Below are 23263 nucleotides of genomic sequence, written 5' to 3' on the forward strand. Positions count from 1 at the left end.
GTGATTTGGTATATAATAGTTATACTGCTTTTAATGTTGAGGCTTCAGCCCTTCTGCATCTTAAGGAAGAAGCGGGCAGCTCTTACTTCTCCAGGTCATACCTCTTTATATAGCTTCATGTAGTATTAAGCACATTGTGGGGAATTCACCAACTGTGCATCCCAAGGATGGTGAAAGGGAAGGAAACTGAACCAATGAAAAAGCATCCTGGGGGCACCTGGTGGCTCAGTCAGCTAAGGACCTGACTTCGGCTCAGGTCATGATCTCACAGTTCATGGGGTCGAGCCCCTGACATCAGGCTCTGTGCTAACAGCTCAGAACCTGGAGCCTGCTTCAGATCCTGTGTCTCCCTCTCTCTTCAAAGGAAACATTAAAAAAATTAAAAAAACAAAAGCATCCTGGGGGTGCCTGGCTGGCTCAATCAGCTGAGCATCCAACTCTTGATTTTGGCTTAGGTCATGATCTCATGGGTCTGTGGGACAGAGTCCCATGTCAGGCTGTACACTGACAGTCTGGAGCCTGCTTGGGATTCTCTCCCTCTCTCAAAATAAATAAGCAAACTTGAAAAAATTAAAAAAGCATACTGATGGAAGTAGAGAAAGGACCAACCACTGATACTTTCCCTCTATTCACTACTCCAAAGGTAAACTGCTTACTAGCAACTTGAGTTGGCCTGACAGATCAAAATACATCTTACTCAGAAGCCCGGGCTGGCATGTATGAGCCAACAAAATGCAAATCAAGTGAAAGAGGGAGAAAACATGAAATATTTTCTTTCAAAATATATAGTGAAATTTGATTCCTATGCGTGTCTCATGCCCCATTAGTGGACTTGAGACTGACTTGTGTTTTTCTTGCCTGGTTCAAGAAGTTAATAGAAGCTTAAAATAGTTCCTTTCCCTACATGGCTCATTATTGCTTTCATGTTTACTTCCACCTGTACATCTTCTATTCTAATTACAGGAAATCAGGGAAGATATTTCCAATAAATTAGCGGGTTGAAAGGTCAGGTAGAACCACATTAGGATGAATTAGACATTAACTCATAAATCAGAATGTTAACTTTGTGCAACAGCCTACAAATTATGAGAAGGGGGACTACATCTGTTTTCTCATTGTATCCCCAGCTTCTATCACAATGCCCGGCATATATTCTGTACTCAAACATTACTAAAATAATGTAATCACTAGGATATAATAGCTTAGTGCAGATGTTTATCACATCCCCTTATGCCAATACGATCCGATCCCTTGTATGCTTGTTTGTCTTAAGATATCATCAATGTAATAAGACACTGACAAGGTAAAAAGAAATCCACCAGACATACACAAGGAAGGCAATGAGGATAAGAGTTGAAAGGGCAAGGTTTCCACATACAGGAAGTTACCATATGAACACAATTAGGAATGAGACTTTAAAATCAGATAGCTTATTAAAGACCCATTGGTTCTATTCCGGAATATCTACAAAGAAATGGTCAAAAATAGCATGGCTTATGTTACCCAGTGAAGGAGAACATGAGTGAGACGGGAAGAAATGTGAAAAAAGATGTCACAAGTGAACGTTCAAAAGAACAAGAATGACTTTTGAATGTTTGATCATTCATAGGGAATGATTAAAAGCTCATTCACAGGAAAGAAAGTTTTGGTCTTTTTTTTTAAGTAATCATTTAGGATTGGTAATGATCTTCTAGGACATGAATAAATTTTTAGTTTGCTAGTTATATAAATAAGAGATGGAAAATTAATTCTGCATAATTAAAAGAAACAAGCACTAACTTGGCCAACTCTACTTGCCCTAAAAGGGCAAAAAATAGGTAAATCTAAATCACATCGTTTAACTGAAATACTGCCTATAAGTGGATTACTTTTTTCCTAACATTATCTAAAGCCTGAAACAGATGGCTGGAAACTTATTAATTTTGGAACCAAGGAGCAGTGTAAAGTCAGAGAAGAAAGTTCCTCGAGAACAACTTCTCAATGTCAGGAAAGGCAGACTGCCCATCTGGACAGTGAGCACAGCAATTAAACTGGTAATTAATCCAGATTGCAAGTAGAACGTAACTTTAGTTCCCTTCAAGTCACAGCAATGAATTGAATTCTCAGGATATAGTAAACGGATTCCAATATTCCAGTTTAAAAAAAGGCCTGTTTCATGTACCTTGCTAGGTACCATTTCCATACTGGACTAAGCCTGAATCATTAGTTACAAATCTAAAATGTGGTTTCATATTTACTAAAGCGTATATGTATAGTGGGTCATATCCCACACTTATTTTCTGAAATAGAAGCATATGTAACACATAAATATGACTTCAATATTTTTAGAGATATGACAGAAATTTCTTAAAATTCCTACCTATCCCTGAGAATGGTCCAGAGCTCTCCACCTAGGCACACTTCCATCAACATATACAAATATTTGCTGTCCTTGAACGTCCTGTACAGTCTGTGAATCGTAAACAAGAAAACAAAGTTATAAACATGGCTGTCTTTGAAAAGAATGTCTTGCTTTCAGTGCTCAGATTATAGCCTCATACTTGACTTACCAAGCTTGAAATGTTATTAAAAGAATGAGAGATCTGTGTACAAATAGGGCAAAGGAGGCAACAGCGTCCCGAGATGTACACAGTGTAGGGGGCTAGTCTGTCCTTTGCAATAAATGGATGAAGCCACATGATTATGGACCAAGATGGCCACTTGGGGTTCCTCTAATCCCAATTTGGTGGGCGCTTTAAGTATGGAACCTTGAACCCTATTAGTGGTCATAAACATACCGTATACATGGATATAAAGTAGATACAGTTTACAAATATAGATATGTAGTAAATTCCTATGCTGTTCACTTGCACTCACCCTGTTTTTAATAAGGGCCACTGACAACGAGAACAGGTTTTTCCGCAAATGAAAACTCCCCATTATCGTTGTTATTAATGCTCCGAAAATTCAGAGATGGGACAGTCACTTCATTTTTTAAGAGCTTCAAGAAATTACACACTACTGGGGCGCCTGGGTGGCGCAGTCGGTTAAGCGTCCGACTTCAGCCAGGTCACGATCTCACGGTCTGTGAGTTCGAGCCCCGCGTCGGGCTTGGGCTGATGGCTCAGAGCCTGGAGCCTGTTTCTGATTCTGTGTCTCCCTCTCTCTCTGCCCCTCGCCCGTTCATGCTCTGTCTCTCTCTGTCCCAAAAATAAATAAACGTTGAAAAAAAAAATTTAAAAAAATAAAAAAAAAGAAATTACACACTACTATTCAAATAATTATAGGTAGCAGAGTTTGATTCTTGATATTTTGCCTTTCGAGCTCCAACGGCCGATGCCGGCTTTTGGAGTCACAGAGAGCACACACATGGAATGTGAGAAACTCAGATATCTCCTTTGGGGGAACTATGTTTCCACAGAATCGGATTCTCTTAAAAAAAAAAAAAAGGATAGAATCAAACTTCAGGGTTTTTTTTTTTTAAGTCTAGCAAAAAAACTCTTAAAATCAGATTGAAAACGACGTGTGCTGCGAGAACGAAGCGTGTAACGTAAGCGCGGGCCACAGTGGGTTTTGTGGCTGAGTCTCTATGGGGAGCGCGGGGACAGGGTCTCTACCTCACTATGAAGTCGGAATGAGCCCCCTGCATGATCTGCTTCTCCGAGCGAATGTGCTCCTGTTGTCTGGTGTCCACGATGTGGCGTTTCTTGAGAATCTTCATGGCAAACGTCTTGGACTCCTCGCTTTTCAGCTGGACCTTAACGACAGGCAGGGAGAGTTCAGTGAGAAAAAGCCCAGGGCATGAATGTAACAGGGTGCCTTCTTATCCCCAAATCACACGGAGCACTTGAGTGACAGCCCAAACCCTGCCCGAGCCACACAGCGCCTCCCAAGGCCGCAAACTACCGTCCAGTCCCCTTCCACGGGACCAGGTGAATTTTAGGGAGATTCTCAACGAGTTTTGTGCCCACTGGATTGGGAGTGGGAAAGTGTCCTGGATGGTCATCGTGTGATTTTATTTCCTATCATGTCATGTGGCTGAGTGTACTTTTACAGTATTTCTCCTCCAACCCAAGAAGTATAAAAACTAAATTCTCCAATTTCCCTTCAGGTGAGTGTGGTAGATGTAGGAACATTCCACCGTTGCCCCCTGGCCCTAGCCAACAAACCTTTCTACAGGTATAATATTCAGGGGCATGGGGGCACCTGGGTGGCTCAGTCGGTTGAGCATCTGACCTCAGCTGAGGTCATGATCTCAGGGCCCATGAGTTCGAGCCCCACATCGGGCTCGCCGCTGTCCGCACAGAGCCGGCTTCAGATCCGCTGTCCTCCTCTCTCTTCCCCTCCCCTGCTTGTGCTCTCCCAAAAGTAAATAAAATAATAACAAATAAAATTCAGCGACAGACCCCTCTCTCTGCTGAGACTGGGGATGAATATATTGTGATTTCTTCTCGTTTTACCTCCTAGTTTTGCCCTTTCCTCCAGTTGAAAAAAAAAAAAAAGGTAAAGAAAAAATACAATTTTGTCTTGCAAGAGATTTTGAAAACTTTTTTTTCTTCTCTGCCCGTATGCAGGATAGCTTTAATCCTGTTCGACCTCGAACCTGACTGCTTGGTTACACTAACTGAGGAGACCTACGCTGAGCTCGGACGGCCCCACTGCTTCCATGCCTCTGTCGCAGCCCCATGCGGCTCCCGGTGGCTTGCGTTGTTCCAAATCCTACTCCTCAGACTGGCTGCGGGTCTGTGCTCATTGTTTTACAAAAAAAAAAAACAAAAAAACAAAAAAAAAACTTCAACAAGGTGACTTGGAAGGAAAGTGAGAGAGAATGGAGCTCATCACTTAATAGCAGTAGAGAAGAGTCATCTAGGGCTGTTGAGCGACAGACTCCTCAAGCCCGCATTCTCTGGAACTAATGAAAGGCTTGGGGGAAATAACGGACAAGCTGTTCCTGCTTTTCAGCTGAAGTATCGCTGTCCCCTCTGGTCGTGAATTGTCTCCCGATTCATCTGCATGGAAGCAAAATTCTTAAGTGTCCTGTTCATGCACATGTGTACAGATTGGATCCAGTCTGAGAGGGCATGGCCATGGCAAGGGCCTGAGAAGAGGGCCCAAGGACACTTCACATAAATGGGCCCCAGTCCGCTGCCAGCATATGTGAATCCGCAGGACAGGTTAGAGAGGAAAATGGATATTCGAAAACGCCTTAAGCAGACAAAGGCCGTCTACGCCATCTGTGAAACTCTGGAAGACGGCAGATGAGTGTAATTCAAACGGATTCAGCTGTAGTTCATAATAAAACACAAAATGTGAACTCCCACCTCGAAAAGAATCTAGACAGCATGAAAAATAAGCTGTGTCAGAGGACTAAAAATCAGAGGAGAAATGAAACCGTATTTTCTCTTTGGGGCCTTAGTTTAGTGACTGAAGACTCTTGTGTCGTTTACGTCCCTGATGTAAACATTATTCGTTATTCTTTGTAGTGACAGTGACATACGTTTTTACTTGCGCACAGGGTGGGAGGAGAGGACTCTGCCTTTAGGGTCCCCAGTCTGGACCCGAACCTGACCTCATTGGGCTGACTGCTTAACAGCTCTGAGCCCCAGTTCTTGCTGAAGATGCCATTGGGCTACTGTACGGAGTTACTGTCGCCTTAAGCGAGAAAGGGCCACTGAGAAGTCACGGATGGCCTCTCTGCTGTGCCCTTGCCCCACCCAGCAGCCTCTGCTGGATAGGGCACCTCAGGTGTTGTCTGCAAAACAAAGCCAGACCACGTCACTCCTCTGCTCAGAACACGCCAGTGGCTTCCCATTTCGCTCATGGAGGCAAAGCCGTCACAAAGGCCTACAAGGTCCTACACCGTCTGGACCCCACTCTCCCCTTACTCACTGTGCCGGGGTCACACTGGCCCTGAGCACATTAAGCAAGTGCGTGCCCCAGGCTATCTGCACGTGCTGTTCTGCCCTAATATTCTCCCACAGATATTCCCGGGAGGACCCTCTGAGTTCCCGAAGCTCTTTGCTCAAATGTTTCCTAATCAGTGTGTCCTCACACCAGCCTATGTCCAAGAGTAACCACCCCCTTCCCTGTGTTATTCTTGTCTATAGCTCTTAGCACAAGCCAATGCACTCAACAGTTTCTTCGTTACTTGATGAGTACCTGTGTCCTCTCATTAGACTGTAAGCAACCTGAGATGGGAGATATGTTTTTAAATTCCCTGCCCCTGACACAGAGTAAATGCTTATTAAATATTTGTTGACTGCATGAATCAAAGAAAGAATGCAACAAGCCGTGACGATTGATCACTGGCAAAGCCACAACGTGCATCTCTTAGCTTAACAATGGGCACTAGAATGACAAGCACGTAGCATTTTGTCTTTTCCTTCTGTCCCCAAGTGCCCTTAATTATGCATGGAAGGGAAGAAAAGATTTTTATGTGCCAACACTACACAGGCACTATCCATGGCCAAATAGCTATGTGATTCAGCGTCAAGTTTTCAGTTGTATTTTTACAAGATGTTTTCTTACCCCAACCTTTTCCTTGAATGACCGAGACATGACATGCCCAACCGTAGAGCCTGCTAGATTAATAACACCATCTCTAGGATAATGTCCAGTTGGCTGCCGACAAGCTTGTGGGGTCCATTAGCATCTTGAGACTATGGCCATTACTTAGGGCTCCATTTCCAAGCCTGTACTACTCTTTGGTTCCCTTCCAATGAACAAATTCCATGATCCCTAGTATGTTTACCAATTTTGTTATACCCACACCCAGATGTTTGATTTATTTCACTGTAGCCAGTATACTAGGCAGAAATATTTACCCACTTTTCTATTTGAGAGTTTTGAACTGTATATTAGGATGAATCTATGCAGGGAAATAAATGAAGCTCTTGGGGATGTCCAAGAGGAATGGGAACTAACCTTTATGGAGCACATACATGTCCGTGTATGTTATTTTACTTAGTCCTGACATCAACTCTTCATTGAAAGAGGAAGAGATTTTTGTTTTGTTTTGTTTTTAGAAAGACTTCATCATCGATAATAATGGGGTGGGAGGGAGGGGAGGGTGGGTGATGGGTATTGAGGAGGGCACCTTTTGGGATGAGCACTGGGTGTTGTATGGAAACCAATTTGACAATAAATTTCGTATATTAAAAAAAATAGCTAATATTATTAAAGTGCTCATATTTGCCAGGAACAGTGCAATAAGTGACTTTTCTCAATCTTCTAGGCAACCCTTTGAGGTACCATTGTCATCCCCATTCTTCAGAGCATCAAACTGAGGAATACCAGAGAGGTTCATATCTTGACCAAGACCAGGACAGAGATGTCAAGTGGCAGAACTGGCTCCATGCTCTTTTTGGCCCAAGCTATTTCCAGAATATGCTGCTTCCCTTCTGCTGAATATAAAACAAATTGACGGCACAGTGACTGATGCTTTACGAATGAGAGTTTAATGGAAATGGCTAACTCAAACTCAGTTTCCTGTAAGTTTCGCTCACACTAGACATGTGGTTTAGGACACCAGCCTGAGCCTCACTGTCCATTTTCTAGGGGATCTCAACATATTATCAGGGATCTGGGGTACCTGACTGATACAATTCCACAAGGAGAAGCCAAGGGTCGAAGTGTGGGTTGGGGGGGGTAGGTGGGGAGGGAGATGGTGGTAACAGTTGTTGGGTAGCAGGTGGCCAATGAGGGGTACATGTTGGCCTTATTAGTTGCCAGTTTAATAAGTATTAATTATAAGAAGTTAACTGAGCCAAATAGTTAATCTACTGAGGCTTTCTGTTTGGTCTCTGCTTGAGTGGAGGCAGTTCTACGGTCCGGAACCACCTTCCTTTGCACTCTGTAAAGACCTTGCCAGCTCCTTAGAGTAGAGCCCTTAGAATTTCCACTTCCATTTCAAACTAGAATGACACATGATTCCCGGGATCTCAGCTCTTAACCAGGAAGTCAGAGAGCTTGAGGAGTATTGGTGGAGGTAACTCAACAAACACAGTCTCTTGTGCTGAGTTAATTCCCTGAAAAAATTTCCCCTGATAAATCAATATGTCCGACTCAACATTGTTTGTAACAGCCAAACACAGTCTCTTTAACAAATGGTGCTGGGAGAACTGGACAGCAACATGCAGAAGGATGAAACTAGACCACTTTCTTACACCATTCACAAAAATAAACTCAAAATGGATAAAGGACGTGAATGTGAGACAGGAAACCATCAAAACCCTAGAGGAGAAATCAGGAAAAGACCTCTCTGACCTCAGCTGCAGCAATTTCTTACTTGACCCATCTCCAAAGGCAAGGGAATTAAAAGCAAAAATGAACTACTGGGACCTCAGGAAGATAAAAAGCTTCTGCACTGCAAAGGAAACAGTCAACAAAACTAAAAGACAACTAACGGAATGGGAAAAGATATTTGCAAATGACATATCGGACAAAGGGCTGGTATCCAAAATCTATAAAGAGCTCACCAAACTCCACACCCAAAAAACAAATAATCCAGTGAAGAAATGGGCAGAAGACATGAATAGACACTTCTCTAAAGCAGACATCCAGATGGCCAACAGGCACATGAAAAGATGCTCAACGTTGCTCCTCATCAGGGAAATTCAAATCAAAATCACACTGAGTTATCACCTCATGCCAGTCAGAGTGGCCAAAATGAACAAATCAGGAGACTATAGGTCCTGGAGAGGATGTGGAGAAATGGGAACCCTCTTGGACTGTTGGTGGGAATGCAAACTGGTGCAGCCACTCTGAAAAACAGTGTGCAGGTTCCTCAAAAAATTAAAAATAGATCTACCCTATGACCCAGCAATAGCACTGCTGGGAATTTACCCAAAGGTACAGGAGTGCTATGCATAGAGGCACTGGCACCTCAATGTTTATAGCAGCACTTTCAATAATAGCCAAATTATGGAAAGAGCCTAAATGTCCATCAACTGACAAATGGATAAAGAAGTTGTGGTTTATATATACAGTGGAATGCTACTTGGCAATGAGAAAGGATGAAATATGGCCTTTTGTAACATCGTGGATGGAACTGGAGAGTGTTATGCTAAGTGAAATAAGCCATACAGAGAAAGACAGATACCATGTTTTCACTCTTATGTGGATCCTGAGAAACTTAACAGAAGACCATGGGGGAGGGGAAGGAAAAAAAAAGAGGTTAGAGAGGGAGGGAGCCAAAACATAAGAGAATCTTAAAAACTGAGAACAAACTGAGGGTTGATGGGGGGGTGGGAGGGAGGGGTGGGGGGGGTGATGGGTATTGAGGAGGACATCTGTTGGGTTGAGCACTGGTGTTGTATGGAAACCAATTTGACAATAAATTTCATATTAAAAAAAAAAACAGCCAAACAATCTAAATGTCCCTGCAGAGAAGCTTGGGGAAAAAATGGTACATCCATGCAATGCAGCTGTAAAAACTATGACTTAAAATGGTGATTTAGCAAAGGGAAGAAAATGAGAGAGGGACAAAACAAACACTCTTAACTATAGAGAACAAAGTGATGGTCACCAGGGGGGAGGCGGGTGGGGGATGGGTTCAACAGGTGATGAGGATTGAGGAGGGCACTTGTTTTTTTTTTTTTTTTTTTCAATGTTTATTTATTTTTGGGACAGAGAGAGACAGAGCATGAACGGGGGAGGGGCAGAGAGAGGGAGACACAGAATCGGAAGCAGGCTCCAGGCTCTGAGCCGTCAGCCCAGAGCCCGACGCGGGGCTCAAACTCACGGACCACGAGATCGTGACCTGGCTGAAGTCGGACGCTTAACCGACTACGCCACCCAGGCGCCCCGAGGAGGGCACTTGTGACGAGCACCAGGTGATGTATGGAAGGTTGAATCATTATATCGCACACCTGAAACTAATATTACACTGTATGTTAACTAGCTTGAATTAAAATACTTAGAATTATACTTATTATGGAAAAATAGCCCAAGTTGACTTATATATACATGTGTAACTTTATCATCTATTTATCTGATACAGGATACAAGCCACTGTACATTTTATGACCCTATAAATAGTATTTATATGAATATGTATACATCTAAAATAAATCTAGGAAGACACGATTGGAAACGTGTTCCCCCATAGGTTAATAATAGTTTTCCCTTAGGGAAATTTTTACATTTTTGAATCCTATATCCCTTTTATGATGGGAAAACACAATGACTTTCATCATGGAAAATACATTTTAAAGTCTCCTTTAAATTGTACTAGCTGTGTATTACTGTCTGGCTCTCTCAAAGGATTTTGGTTCCATGGGAACCACTCTCCTAGAATTGCATGAAAGCAAAGACCTTGAGAAGTGGTACAAAGCAGAACAATCCATTCAGGTTTGGGCTGAACCACACTAACCTCTCAAGGGACTTGCCATATTCTTGTCTTCAATATAAACGCTCAGAGTCCATGATAGGAATCTGCATTTACTGGGCCTAAGTTATCAGACTTTATCATAAAAGTGTTTCCACAAAACTATTCCATGGCAAATTTGAAGGTGCAACGTAGTTAGCTCTTAATTTTTCCTGTTGGCCAAATGAATTACGCCAAGGCCACGCCTGTCAATTTGAGGTGACGGTGAGGACTTTTTGTAGTGGGGGCAGCTAGAGAGGAAATCTATAGTGTGGACGGAGGCACGTGGACCCATGCCTTGCTTCCCGGCCCCCCTCTTGTCGGAGAATCCTTCCCAGCCTGGCGGGGTTGGGTGTGTGCCCCAGCTCAGTCGTCCTTTGCCAACTGGCTCACACCCCCGGTGCACAGGCTAGTACACTGGCGAGATGTGAGCCCTGAAATGTGACTACTTTTGTTTCCATCTCCACCGCTTTTTGGCTTGTGGTCTTGGGCACATTTCTGACACTCTCTCCCTCTCTCCGTATCTGGCACATGAGTTTACATGCGAGGACGAAACAAAAGAGCCCACATAGCCTCCCCAGTCTAGAACAGAGCACACATTCAGTGTGTACTAGCTGCCTTTATTCCTATGGGCTTCCAACATTAAGGTCCCTTCAGGCTAAAGAAATTTCCTCCAAATATGACCCAGCGGAGGCCCGTTCCTAACCCCAATCACCGATCTCCGTCTCGCCAGGGAAACACGTAAAGGGGTGAGATGCTACTTTCCAAAGATTCCTGGCCCTCGCACCACACAGCTTTTACTCCCAAAATTCCTAGAAAGGGGAAAAAGAACAAGAAAATGGTAATACTCACGATCTTCCTCTTATTTATTTTTACAAACAATGCTGTGCTAGACCCAATATTAGAAGGGACAAAAGCTTTATTGATAGTGAAACGTTGCCTCCGTGTGGAGCACTGGGGTGCCATTCGAATGCATCCGTACACGGGCAGAGTGGACCTAAATATGGGAATGTCTGACCCAGGTTTTGACGATTTCTTAACTGCCGAGCTCCAGGTGGTGTCCCAATGGCACCGACCCGAAGGAGGGAGGCAGGGACCCCAGCATGTTAAAGAGCTGCGAAGACACGCTTGCCAGCAATCAGAACATATGCTTCCTTCCTATCTGCGGCAGGCGCTGGTCTTAAAAAAAGGCTTGTTTCTGGCTGGACCCAATTCCCTGCTCTGACTGGGGAGCTGAGTTATGATTAGAACAACTTTAAAACTGGCTTAGTACCTCAGGGAGAGCTGGTCCGCCGAATCGGTTCATCCAGTGGTCTATTTAATCCATAGTTTGTTTTGTGATATAGCTAGATCTTTATTATTTGGAGGAGAAGATGGCTTTCTGAACTACATTGTAATTAAAGTGATTTCTTAAATAGGGGCATCTGGGTAGCTCAGTCAGTTAAGGGCCTGACTCTTAATATCGGCCCAGGTCATGATCTCATGGTCTGTAGATTCAAGCCCCGCGTCTGGCTCTGGGCTGACAGTGCACAGATTCTCTCTCTCCCTCTCTCTCCCTCTCTCTCTTTGTGCCTCCTCCGCTTATGCTCTCTCTCTGTCTCTCAAAATAAGTAATAAAAAAACCTTTAAAATGAGTTCTTAAATTAAGGCTGAAACTGACAGGATTACATGGCTTATTATGCAAAATTCCTCTATAACGGGTGCAAATTACATTTCCAAGTGCAACAGGAAAAAGGTGATTCCCTTAATGCCCTCAGTTAGTTACACTAATGCCATGGAACAGAGGTGATGAAGTGAGCTTAGGTAAGCTCATGCAGGATCCCCAGGGTTGAGCCCTGTATGGTTCATGTTTATGATTAATTATGTAACTTCTGGGCCTCAGGAAAGGCCTTAACTCTATTAAATACAAGGGCTCTTTCCAGCTGGGAAACTCTATGCATCTGCAATTTGACATAACGAATATGCATTTATTTTATTTTACTTTTTATTGTATTTTATAGAGAGCAGGGGAGAGGGGTAGAGGGAGAGAATCCCAAGCAGGCTCCATGCTCAGCACAGAGCCTCACGTGGGGCTCGATTCCACGACCCTGGGATCATGACCTGAGCCAAGATCAAGAGTAGAGCACTCAACCAAGCCACCCAAGTGCCCCTGGATATGCAGTTTTAAAGGATGTTAATTATAATTAACCTTATGGAAGCAGCCCAACAAACATGGGCCAGTAGCCTGGGACAAAGGAAAAGGGGAAAGTTCCCAAGTAAGACAAAGGTAAGCTTCAGAAAACATGCTGGTTCACTCTGGAAGCATGACCTTGAGTTTATGGGACGTACATCTTCGGCTGAGAGGTGGTTTCTCTTTCTCTGTTCTCTCAACCCCATGTTACTAATTTTCAAAGACTATGCACTGGATAAAAATGGCGGTGGCTTTCCCAAGAAGAGCATCAAGACAGGCTCTAAGGCCTAAAGAAATCTGGGCAGGGCCATCCTAACTTTAATAGCTGGATAGTGACAAAATAGGAATGGCTAATATTTTCTCCAAATAAAACAGCACACTTTTAATCACACAACCCATGTTATGTGGTCCAGCGTAAAAATGATCTCTTATTTTCAGTTCTTTTTAAACCGGGAGGAAAGAGCTTTGTAAGTAATCCAGATAGAAGAATTCCTGTGGTTAAAACTTTTCGTTCTAGATGCTCAGAAAGTTATCCCTCACCTCTCTCTCTGCACAATAACATCATGCATGTCCTTTTCCTTGGCGTCCAAACTTAAGAATGAATCTTAAGTTTGTTCCAAAGGATGCACAAGGGAGGAGGGCATAAGGGACTTGTCACAGCCTGTGTGACACATAGCCAGGGGACACAGAGAATGAGAGGGATGGATTATGAGTTCACACAGATGCCAGAGTTGAAGACCTTTTCAGACGGGAGGGACAGAGACATGACATCATTACACAATTTTATGGTAAGTGGTTTTACACGTAAAACTTACTTCTAAGTGAGACAATTACACCATTTTCTATACCATACCAAAGGAGCAGGGCAAAAAAGAGCTTATATTATGTATACATTTTCCTCTGCCATTTGCACAAGTGACGATCAAGAGAGGGTCTCTCTTCTCCCCATCTTTATTTTCCTTCTCGTGTTCACCTCAACCCTTCATCAAACATGTCGATAGTCCTATTTGGTTTGTACTCTGCCTTCAGACTCAACACTCAGTTCTACAGCTAATGAGAAGAAATATCAGGATATATTTATGTTATTAAATTCAAATTGGTCAAAAGCCAAGTTAAGACTATTTTCACAGAGGAGATAGTTTTCAAAACAGACATTTAACTTTCAGTTTAGAGGAAGATCAGGAAAAGAAAACCACACCTCCTATTTTTAATTACAACATGAACAAATGGTTGGACTCTTTTATAGAAATCACTTGGAAATCAAAGAATACTTGTGATTTCTCTTATTAAGGAATTAACACTGATTCATTTGGACTAAAAAAAATCTACCTATATTGAATCAATACTGTTTACTGAAATGTGCAATTCAAATATACCATCTTCTCATGGGGCGCTTGGGTGGCTCAGTCGGTTAAGCATCTGACTTCAGCTCAGGTCATGATCTCACAGTTCGTAAGTTCGAGCCCCGCGTCAGGCTCTGTGCTGACAGCTCGGAGCCTGGAGCCCGCTTCAGATTCTGTGTCTCCCTCTCTCTCTGCCCCTCCTCAGCTCATGCTCTGTCTCTCAAAAATAAATAAATGTTAAAAAAAATAAACAAAAATATACCATTTTCTCTTGTGTATAGAACCTGCATAAAATAAACCTTATTTCATCTTGTAGTGATTACTAAAATTGATATGAGAAACTTTAAATTATTTTCCCTCATCAGGCACACAAAAACAGACACATAGTCAATGGAATGGAACAGAGTCTAGAAACAAACCTGTGCTTATATGGCCGATTAATCTATCACAAATAAGGCAAGAATATACAATGGGGAAGAGACAGTTTTTTCAATAAATGGTGTTGGGAAAACTGGGCAACTACATGCAAAAGAATGAAAGTGGGCCACTTTCTCACACCATACACAAAAATAAATGGATTAAAGGCCTAAATGTGAGAGCAGAAACCATAAAACCCTTAAAAGTAAACATGGGCAGTAATCTCATGGACGATACCCTTAGCAAGATTTTTGTAGGTAGGTTCCTCAGGCAAGAGAAACGAAAGCAAAAATAAACTATTGGCACTACACCAAAATTAAAAGCTTCTGCACAGCGAAGGAAACCATCAACAAAACAAAAAGGCGACCTACTGAATGGGGGAAGATATTTGCAAATGACATCTCCAGTGAAGGGTTAACATCCAAAGTACATAAAGAACTTCTGCAACTCAACACCGAAAACCAAACAGTCGGATTAAAAAATAGAGAATTCAAACGTTTTTCAAAAGAAGACACACGGTGCCCAACAGACACATGAAAAGATGCCCAACATCACTCATCAGCAGGGAAAAACAAATCAAAACCACAGTGAGGTATCACCTCCCACCTGTCAGAATGGCTGGTATCACAAATGGGAAACAACAGGTGTTGGTGAGGATGTAGGGAAAAAGGAACCCTCACGCACTGTTGGTGGGAATGCAAATTGGTACAGCCACTGTGGAAAACAGTATGGCGGTCCCTCAAAAGATTAAAAACAGATATATAATGCAATAAAGAGTTCCACTACTGGGTATTTACCCAAAGTGCACAGAAACACTTCTTCAAAAAGATACATGCGCCCCTATGTTTATTGTGGCATTACTTACAAGAGCCAAGATATGGAAGCAGCCCAAGCGTTCATCGACAGAGGAATGGATAAAGAGGATGTGGCGTGTGGATAGATGCTCGCACGTGCACACACACGCACACACAGGAATATTACTCAGCCATAGAAAAGAATGGGATCTTGTTATTTACTACACCATGAATGAACCTAGGGTGCATTATGCTAAATGAAATAAGTCAGAGAAAGACAAATAGCATACGATTAAACTTAAATCTAAGAATAAAAACAAGCAAACAACAATAGCAACACAGACTCTTAAATACAGAGAACGAATTGGCTGCCAGAGGGGAGGTGGGTAGAGAGATGAGCGAAAAAAAATTACTTTCCCTCATCAAATTATCAAATATTTTCTCTCCCCAACCAATATTTCATATCTGTGCCTAATCTCATGCATATGTATCGAGTAGTGCTGCAAGTTTTCAAACTTGCCTACACGTTTCTAAATTGATCACTAAAATATGTCACATAATTCAACTTACTCTAATACTTAAAGCACACTTATAACCTCAGATTTCACATAGATGGAGCTGAAACTCACAAGTTGACACTTCAATTTCTTTCCTTTATTGACTCTGTGAAGCTTTAAAATGAGTGGATATGAAACAGAATCACATATTGCAAAATTCAATTCTCTGAGATGTGATCAGCTTAATTCATGAAAATGTTTGTGTTCTTGTCATACTTTTGAGACACAGGGCATAAGTAATGTCATAATGTTTCTGTACATACTGGAAGAATCTTTATCAGAAGGTTTATAATTGGATCTTCATATCTTGATAGATGTTACACTTGAACTTCACCCTTTCTGATATTAAATAAATAGGGTGACTCCTTCCTCGTTTTTACACTTGAAACTTTTCACAAGATTTTGCATAAATATAATACATTTCAAATGTAGTTAAGCCAGTTCGACATGTATTTAGTATTTTTTTGCTCACGCTAACTTAATTTACGGAAACCAGTCCCATTAAACATTTAAACCGCTCTGTCCAAATGGAGGTGGAATTGGAGCCACGGTCACACAGCGGCTCCCCTTGGTTGAGCTTATTTTGATTCCTTTTGGGTCTTGATGGTCTCTCTGCTCTTACCATGAACTTGTAAGGCTGGCTGGCGTCAGGGGCTAAGAACCAAGCCATCCGACCCCCAGAAGCTCCTGATCTCAGAGCTCAATACTCAAGCTAGAATGTTGTATATGTAAATGACAACGGGGGATACGAGGGACAAGAATGAATTGGCAGTAAATTAAATGTGTACAGTTGACGAACTAAACTGAAACATGCAGAATGACTATTTCCTATTTCTTCCCCACAAAACAAGATCAACCATTTCATTTTAAAGGCCTGGCTATTTTCAACATTACTAACATAGACAAAGGGAGGGTTTTTCCTTCTCATGAATGGGATTCCTCTTGGACAGTGTTGATGTGAAATTGTCAGGGACACACACTACATCTTGGCACAAAGCAAACTACCTTATTCAGAAGAGACATGATGATGTTTACTTTGGCAGTGGCCCCACCTAAAAATAGCCTGTCGAGTCACTTTATAGCGTATTCTTTTATTCACAGGTGGTAGCTGAGAGCTGAGTCTGTGTTTTATATGTTTTCAGTACTTGACCTCATGCCCAAAAAATGCCCAGTGCTTTCACATCTAACCTCCTTTCAGAACAGAACACAGCGACCCCCCCACTGATGGGCTACGGGCACCTCTTACCTCTTCCTTCACACACCCCCTGAGCGAGTCTGCCACTCGCTTCTGTGGCCTGTGAAGACATGTGGCCCTCTGTGTTGTAACCTTTGCCTCGAATGGCCTTTTCCCCAGCTGCTCCCTTAAAGCCCAACCAAGTCCCTAAGCCCCGGCTTCAGTCTTTGTTTTCTTGTAGCCTCTTCTACGCAATCAGCTCCAAATGGTCTCCCACTTTCTGAAACACCGAGAACCTTTCTGCATAATTTAGAAGTTAATACAATACTAAAGGATGTCATATGTTACTTTTCATACGCGTTAGTCTTACTTTCTTTTTTATGAGAAGGGAGAAATTCCTTAAGGGCAGAAATCACTTCTGCTATTTCTCTATCCCCCTAAAAATATTTAGGGATTGTATAATAGATAAATCTTTGCTGACTGTGACGTGTCCATAAATTCACCAAGTTAAAAAAAAAATGAAAGCAAATGGATGTCACAGAAAACATAAAGGCAAGTGTGACCAAAATGTTAACTTCTGGATATACTCTCTTATCACCGATATCTTAACCCTTGGGAAGACATGCCTGCTGCCTTCTAGATTTCCATTCATCTTTCTAGAATCAATCGCAGCTTTGGAGGAGAAAGGGACATTTTAATTTACTTCAGGACCCTGATTCAACATCCTTTTAATGAGAAATACTCATTTCTACAGATGGGATATAAAATTGGTCATTTCAAAAGATGCGTAAGCAAGTGATTCTTCGCAGTCATTGGGTGGACCGACCTGTGTCACGTCTCTTGTATCAAATATATCCTGCAGTGACAAGAGGAAGTAATGCACAACGTGACTGGCATAGCATCCAGAGACAGACTTCGCTACGTGTGAGAGTGCGGTCGGCCATCTTAGGAGACGCACTATGTTGTGACTGTATGTGTTCTGCTCAATTCGTGTTTCCCGAATCGGAGTTTCATCAGCTAGCCGAATGACTTTCTTAGAAATCACTGCTATGTATCACAATAAATCACGTGTGTCCATTTATATCCTTTTGAAGAATAAATCTACCATGCGGAGGGTCTCTTTCATAATAAACCGACTCGAGTACTGGCGAGGGAAAAGCATTAAAATGAGGCAGGCTGGGAGTTGTCAAGGAGTGGAGAGTCCGCGCTCACTCGGGGTCACAGAGGGCAGGAGGGTTTCCCCAGGCATCCTCCGCACTAAATCACCGTGGCCACAAGTGGCAATGCCACCCGGCGATCCCATAGCTATTCTATTTCACTGCCGTGTGGCTTGGCAGTCAGGAAGCTCTCGAAATGTTTTCGTCTTACGTGGGGTTTCCCTTTGGAGTTAAGCTGTTCGCCTTTCGTAACGATGAAACAGAACTCTGCTGACAGAGCAATGGATTTATCGCCTCATTTCTTGCTTAATCATCCGTTCGTTTTGCCTTGGTGGACACAGCCCTCCAGGCCTGGCCCGGAGCCACGCAGCTGGCAAAAAGGCCGCAAGAGTGCCACGGATCCTTATGGCCCCGTGACCTGTGTGGGGCGTGGCCTGTGACTTCGGCCACATTGCCCCCTCCTGTGCTGGGTCACAGAACAGAGGAGAGATGACCTGTGTGGTCCACTTGGCAAGAGCCAGGCCCCCATTAGGCCCGGTCAGGGTTCCGTGGTTTAAGAAGGCTGCGGAGACACTGGATAGGATTCAGCGGACTGCACCTGAAACTATTTCCCGTCGAGAGGTTAAGAGCTGGCCCTTTACAACCGAGAAGACAGATAAGCGAAAGAGACTTGGGGCACGTGAAGGCTCAGCGTGAGCAAGACTGGAAATCGTGTCCCGCCTCCACTCATGACCGGTCCCTAAGTAAGGAGCATTCGCGGTTTGGGGGGGGGGGGGGCGGGATTTGATAGACACTATTACTGGGGTCATTTGAAGACCTCAGGCTCTTTCTTATGGCTGAGAAACGTTTGTACTGTTGGGACTCGGCAGAGCAAGGGAGGAAAAAAGAGTAAAATTATTCCCTTCCCTTCTCCTCCTGTGGGTATAGCTGGGAATGATAAATAGCTATCATTAGCATATTTTAATAATGATCTAACAACAGTAACATCGCACCACTTACTGACCTAGGATGTGCGACGCTATGTGGGGGCGTTAACTCGTTTAGTCTTTGTGACCTCGGGTGGCTCAAAGCCTACTATTATCCTCATTTTGGAGACGGGGAAACTGAGGCTCGGAAGCTAGTGACTCCTGAGCAAATGACAGAGCATACACAGCTGCTAAAATCTGAATCCAGAAGGTCTGATTCCGGAGCCCCAGCTTTTGCTACTACATTATAATGTCTGATTTTGTCGTCGCCATTGTTTCCGCAGAGACATTTTAACCGCTGAAGTAAGGACAGCAAAAGATTCGGAGAAGGAAGAGCCTCTGAAGGTTTGACAGAAGCAGATGTGAACAGTGGGTGATCACAGCGTCTGTTCCACATTTATGTCTATTACAGGCTCTAGAATTCAAGAAGACATCTTTCTTCTTTTTAAAACGAAGCTGGATACGTGACAACATTGGTTCCACCGCATTGCGGTGGCTGCTCTTGGTGTTATAATTGAGAAGCCAGAAGGACAGAAGAAACCTCAAGTTAAAAACCAAATAGGTAGCTCTGGGCCGTAACAGCAGCCCTTTCACTGACTGCGGGGTCCTAGGCTCCTTCTATGCATTAATCCTGACTTCCTTCTGGTTAAAGCAGATCATGCCGCATAAAGGTAAAATTATATACTGGATGTGGGCCAGTTTGAAGATCACAAAGCAGCGTTCAAACGAAAGGCTTACTTTAGTAAGGAAGTAATATGCGTTAAAAAACATCACTAATATCAGTTTGCCCATCAACTACCCTGCAGTTGTTGCATTTTATAAGAATGTACTGGAAAGCTTCAGGGTCTTCACGTAGAGGCGCTGACTCTCCTGTCTTACAAATGCCACTTCCTCCAAGGTGTCTTGCTCTCCCGAGCACCAACCACAGGCTGCTCCATACCTTGATTATTGGATTATTTATTCGCTTCCATGACGGTCCTTCCCAGGAAACGGAGTCCCTAGAGGCAATGGCTATTTTACTTCACACTGTGTATGTCCCAGCAGACAACCCGCTGCATAAATATGGAATATATGATATAGACAGAAAACAATCCAAGAAGACAGAGATTACATCTTCCATGTCTGCGTCCCTCCATTTTCTCCACTTTTGGAGGCTCTGGATTGCTGCACACAAAGATTAAATATCTACTATCCAGGGCAACCACATCAGCATGGCCAGGTTCCAAAATCCGATTTGTGCAAATCTATTCTGAAAAGCCAGCAGCCCTCTGACAAGAGGAAAAGTAGAGGAAATCAGGAACGTGACCACAGAGCAACAGGACTAATTTTCATTTGTGATTGTAAAATCATGCTCCTTGTTTTGCAGTCATGCCCGGTAAATTAAGAGGATTACCAAGGTATCTTCCAGCAGAGCTTCCTGCTTTAATGAGTAAATCATCTATAAAAAAGCAGGGTTCTTTTGCTGAAAGTACTTATAAATGGAATGTGGTCTTCTGGAAGATAAACAGGCAGCACTGAACAAATGAGAAGGCCCATTCTTCAAAATAAAAAAAAAATGGTCAGAAAATGTGGTTTCTGCCAGATAACAGAAAGGAAAGCAGTATGGATGGCTTCCCAAAGGTAATAGCTGTGAACGGGACACGTCTGATATTCAACTCATTAAAATCGGTTACGCTAAAGGTATTTATGAAATAGACTTAATAGCTTTAGAGCAGAATTCTCATGCACGTAAGACAGTTTCTTCAAGCTTCTGACCTCATCACTGAACAAATAGCTGAGTTCTGTTTTGTGGCAAAATTACGTTCTCTTCTACAAACACTGGCAGTAAACGATTTAGCAATTCTCCTGCCTGAAATATCCTCCTGCATCTAAATTCACCCAAATTGATGTAAATAATAAAAATTAAGAAATGCTAAGAAGGCTCTGAAGGGCGTCACTATGCAAAATAACACAAACCTAATCCGTGTGTCAAATAAGAAAACTCCTAACTTAGTTCTACCGGGAAATGGCGTTCAAAAACTCACATTTAATTCTTTACACTCAACCTAAGAGTTTACATTCTTACAATCTATACCTGGGAAAATTTTTTAAAATATTATTATGAAATTAAAGTGTAATGTGGTATGTTTTTTATCTTGTTATTTACCTGATCAACATCATTGCTGAACTAAGGATTGGTAGGTTCAAGATATCCACTTTATACACTTGGTACAGTACTGAGCACATACGTACGTGACATGAATCCATGTGGAGGTGCTATCGCTTACCCTTTTTGCTCTATGAGAGTGATAGAATTTTCTTGCATACGTCTTTCTCAGGAGAGAGTGGAGAGTTCTATCATCACAACAGAACTGAGCTCTGCCTTCTCCTCCTCTGAACTATGAATGGTGTGGGTACTGCTCGAAAGATTCACTACTGTCTCCTGAGCCATGGTTCACGGTGATTCACCACACGCTAGGATCACAGTACGTGTAATTACAGTCAGAGTGTTGAGGCCACACCCCTCAAATTCTGGCTTCACTGAATACGTGTAAAAAATGAAAAATCACAGCGAAGAATATGTTCCACACACAATAACTAGTATTACCAGGCAGGGAGGAGGCAGCGGATGGTAGGGCGACAGGGATCACCTGCACGGCCAGGCCACACTGAACAGTCAAGACAGTCGGGGTATTCAGATGCTCCTACGGTATTTTTGGGGGGAAGTGCAAAATGACACAAGATCGTCATGTCACTTCAGAGGTTAAAAACATGTGCCTTTTTTCTAATATATGTGGTTGTGCTTCGGGGCCCATTAGGGATTTATCATTTACGGGCATATCTAATGTTTTTATAAACTGGGCTCCAACTCAAATTAATTCCTCAGGTTATGGTGTTCATTAGCCTATAAACATCTGTGTAGAAGAGTAAAATGTAATTATCCAGGAGAAGAAGAAAATTAGACTGAACTACACTTGACTGTCTCTCCTGGGATACATAGTGTGTGTGTGTGTGTGTGCGTGTGTGTGTGTGTGTGTGTGTACCATCTCTAATTTTCTGGTTAGTTGTGCTTCCTCAAACATTTTTGACGGAGCTTTCTAGAGGTTTTCTATTGTCAGCTTGGCATTTAATTGTTTAGCATAAAGTGGGTTTCAGTGTCTATGAACAATTTTCAGTATTTCAAACATCCTAAGTAAACTCCAATATTTCCTAAAATATCTCACCGGTAACTTAAGGTCCCCAACTTGAAATTCTCAGACCTCCAGGAGGCCACACATTTGTAATGTAAATGTTAACGAAAACAACAATCTGTCCACGGTCTTTGAAAAAATATATTTAAGAAACTACAAGTCAGAAAATCAAACTCTAGGAATTCTGTCCTTTATAGTGCCTCATTCAGAAAGGGGTTGAGACATGCGCAGCTCAGTAAATAAACACACCAGACCATAAGCTCTTCCTGGCAGGGAGCTCTACCCCCTGACCTGTTTATACGTCCCAACACCCCCAGTAAAATACAACACCGGTAATAAATCTTCACTAGCTCTACGAACAGTTATATTTTGTTGCAAAATCAAAGTTCTTGAAAAAAGAAAACTAAGACCGCGTTAACTGGCAGAATTCAGAAAAACAAGTTTTCCCGGGCCCTTAATTTGTATTCCTGTAACCTAAAATCTCACTATGAATCAGCAGTCAAATCAGAAGCCGTATAACTATGGTGTCTCCAACCAGTGTTAACGGAAGCATAGCGCAAGTTCAATGAAACACATTATGGCTCCAAAGTTGTCTTGTCTAATGTTTAGGTAAATACCATTTTTTCCTGCCTGTCAAAGCCAGAAATCCCAACTACGGCACAAACGGACAAACATCGGAGACAGCGCTGGCTCAGTCTACTTTGATGGAAGGGGATTTCTAGTCCCCTGATGGCAACAGGAACTGTTTACTGCACTCTACAGGGAGTTCCTAACATACTGTACTGGTTTCTGGTATCAGGGACGCCTCCATGCAGCAGGGAGGTGAAAATGAATCTGCCTCCCAAATAGGGTTTCTACCCACACAGTCTTGGAATGCAGCAACTCAGTCACCAGAATACATTTTTTTTCCAGTTTATGTTGTAATACATCAGTTCTTAAATGCGTATTTCAAAGGCACAACAGAGTACGCTTTCATTCGGTTCATGCCACATCCACGCAACGTGTTTAACGAATAACCTTGCACCAACGTGTCCTCATCACCCTAACACTTACCTGTATGACATGAATGGGTGTGAAATATTCGAACCGTGTTATCTAATATGATTATATAAAACACAGTCCCTATAACCTGACTAGGTGCTTGCAAATCCAGAATCACAGAATTACTACC

At 42.6% G+C, this 23263-nt stretch overlaps 1 protein-coding gene across 8 annotated transcripts in view; it reads right to left on the bottom strand.

Annotated features, from left to right (window-relative positions):
* PRKG1 (protein kinase cGMP-dependent 1) overlaps nt 1-23263 on the bottom strand; it is a 1254852-nt gene that overhangs the window by 21993 nt on the left and 1209596 nt on the right. For all 8 annotated transcript variants that reach the window (XM_023240288.2, XM_023240287.2, XM_023240289.2 and 5 more), the window contains 2 exons: nt 3597-3736; nt 2360-2449 (listed from right to left, as the gene is read on the bottom strand). In XM_023240288.2, the coding sequence (XP_023096056.1) occupies nt 2360-2449; nt 3597-3736 (230 nt within the window). The remainder of the gene's footprint in view (nt 1-2359; nt 2450-3596; nt 3737-23263) is intronic.

Source organism: Felis catus, chromosome D2 (assembly GCF_018350175.1).
Source record: "Felis catus isolate Fca126 chromosome D2, F.catus_Fca126_mat1.0, whole genome shotgun sequence".
NCBI lineage: Eukaryota > Metazoa > Chordata > Mammalia > Carnivora > Felidae > Felis > Felis catus.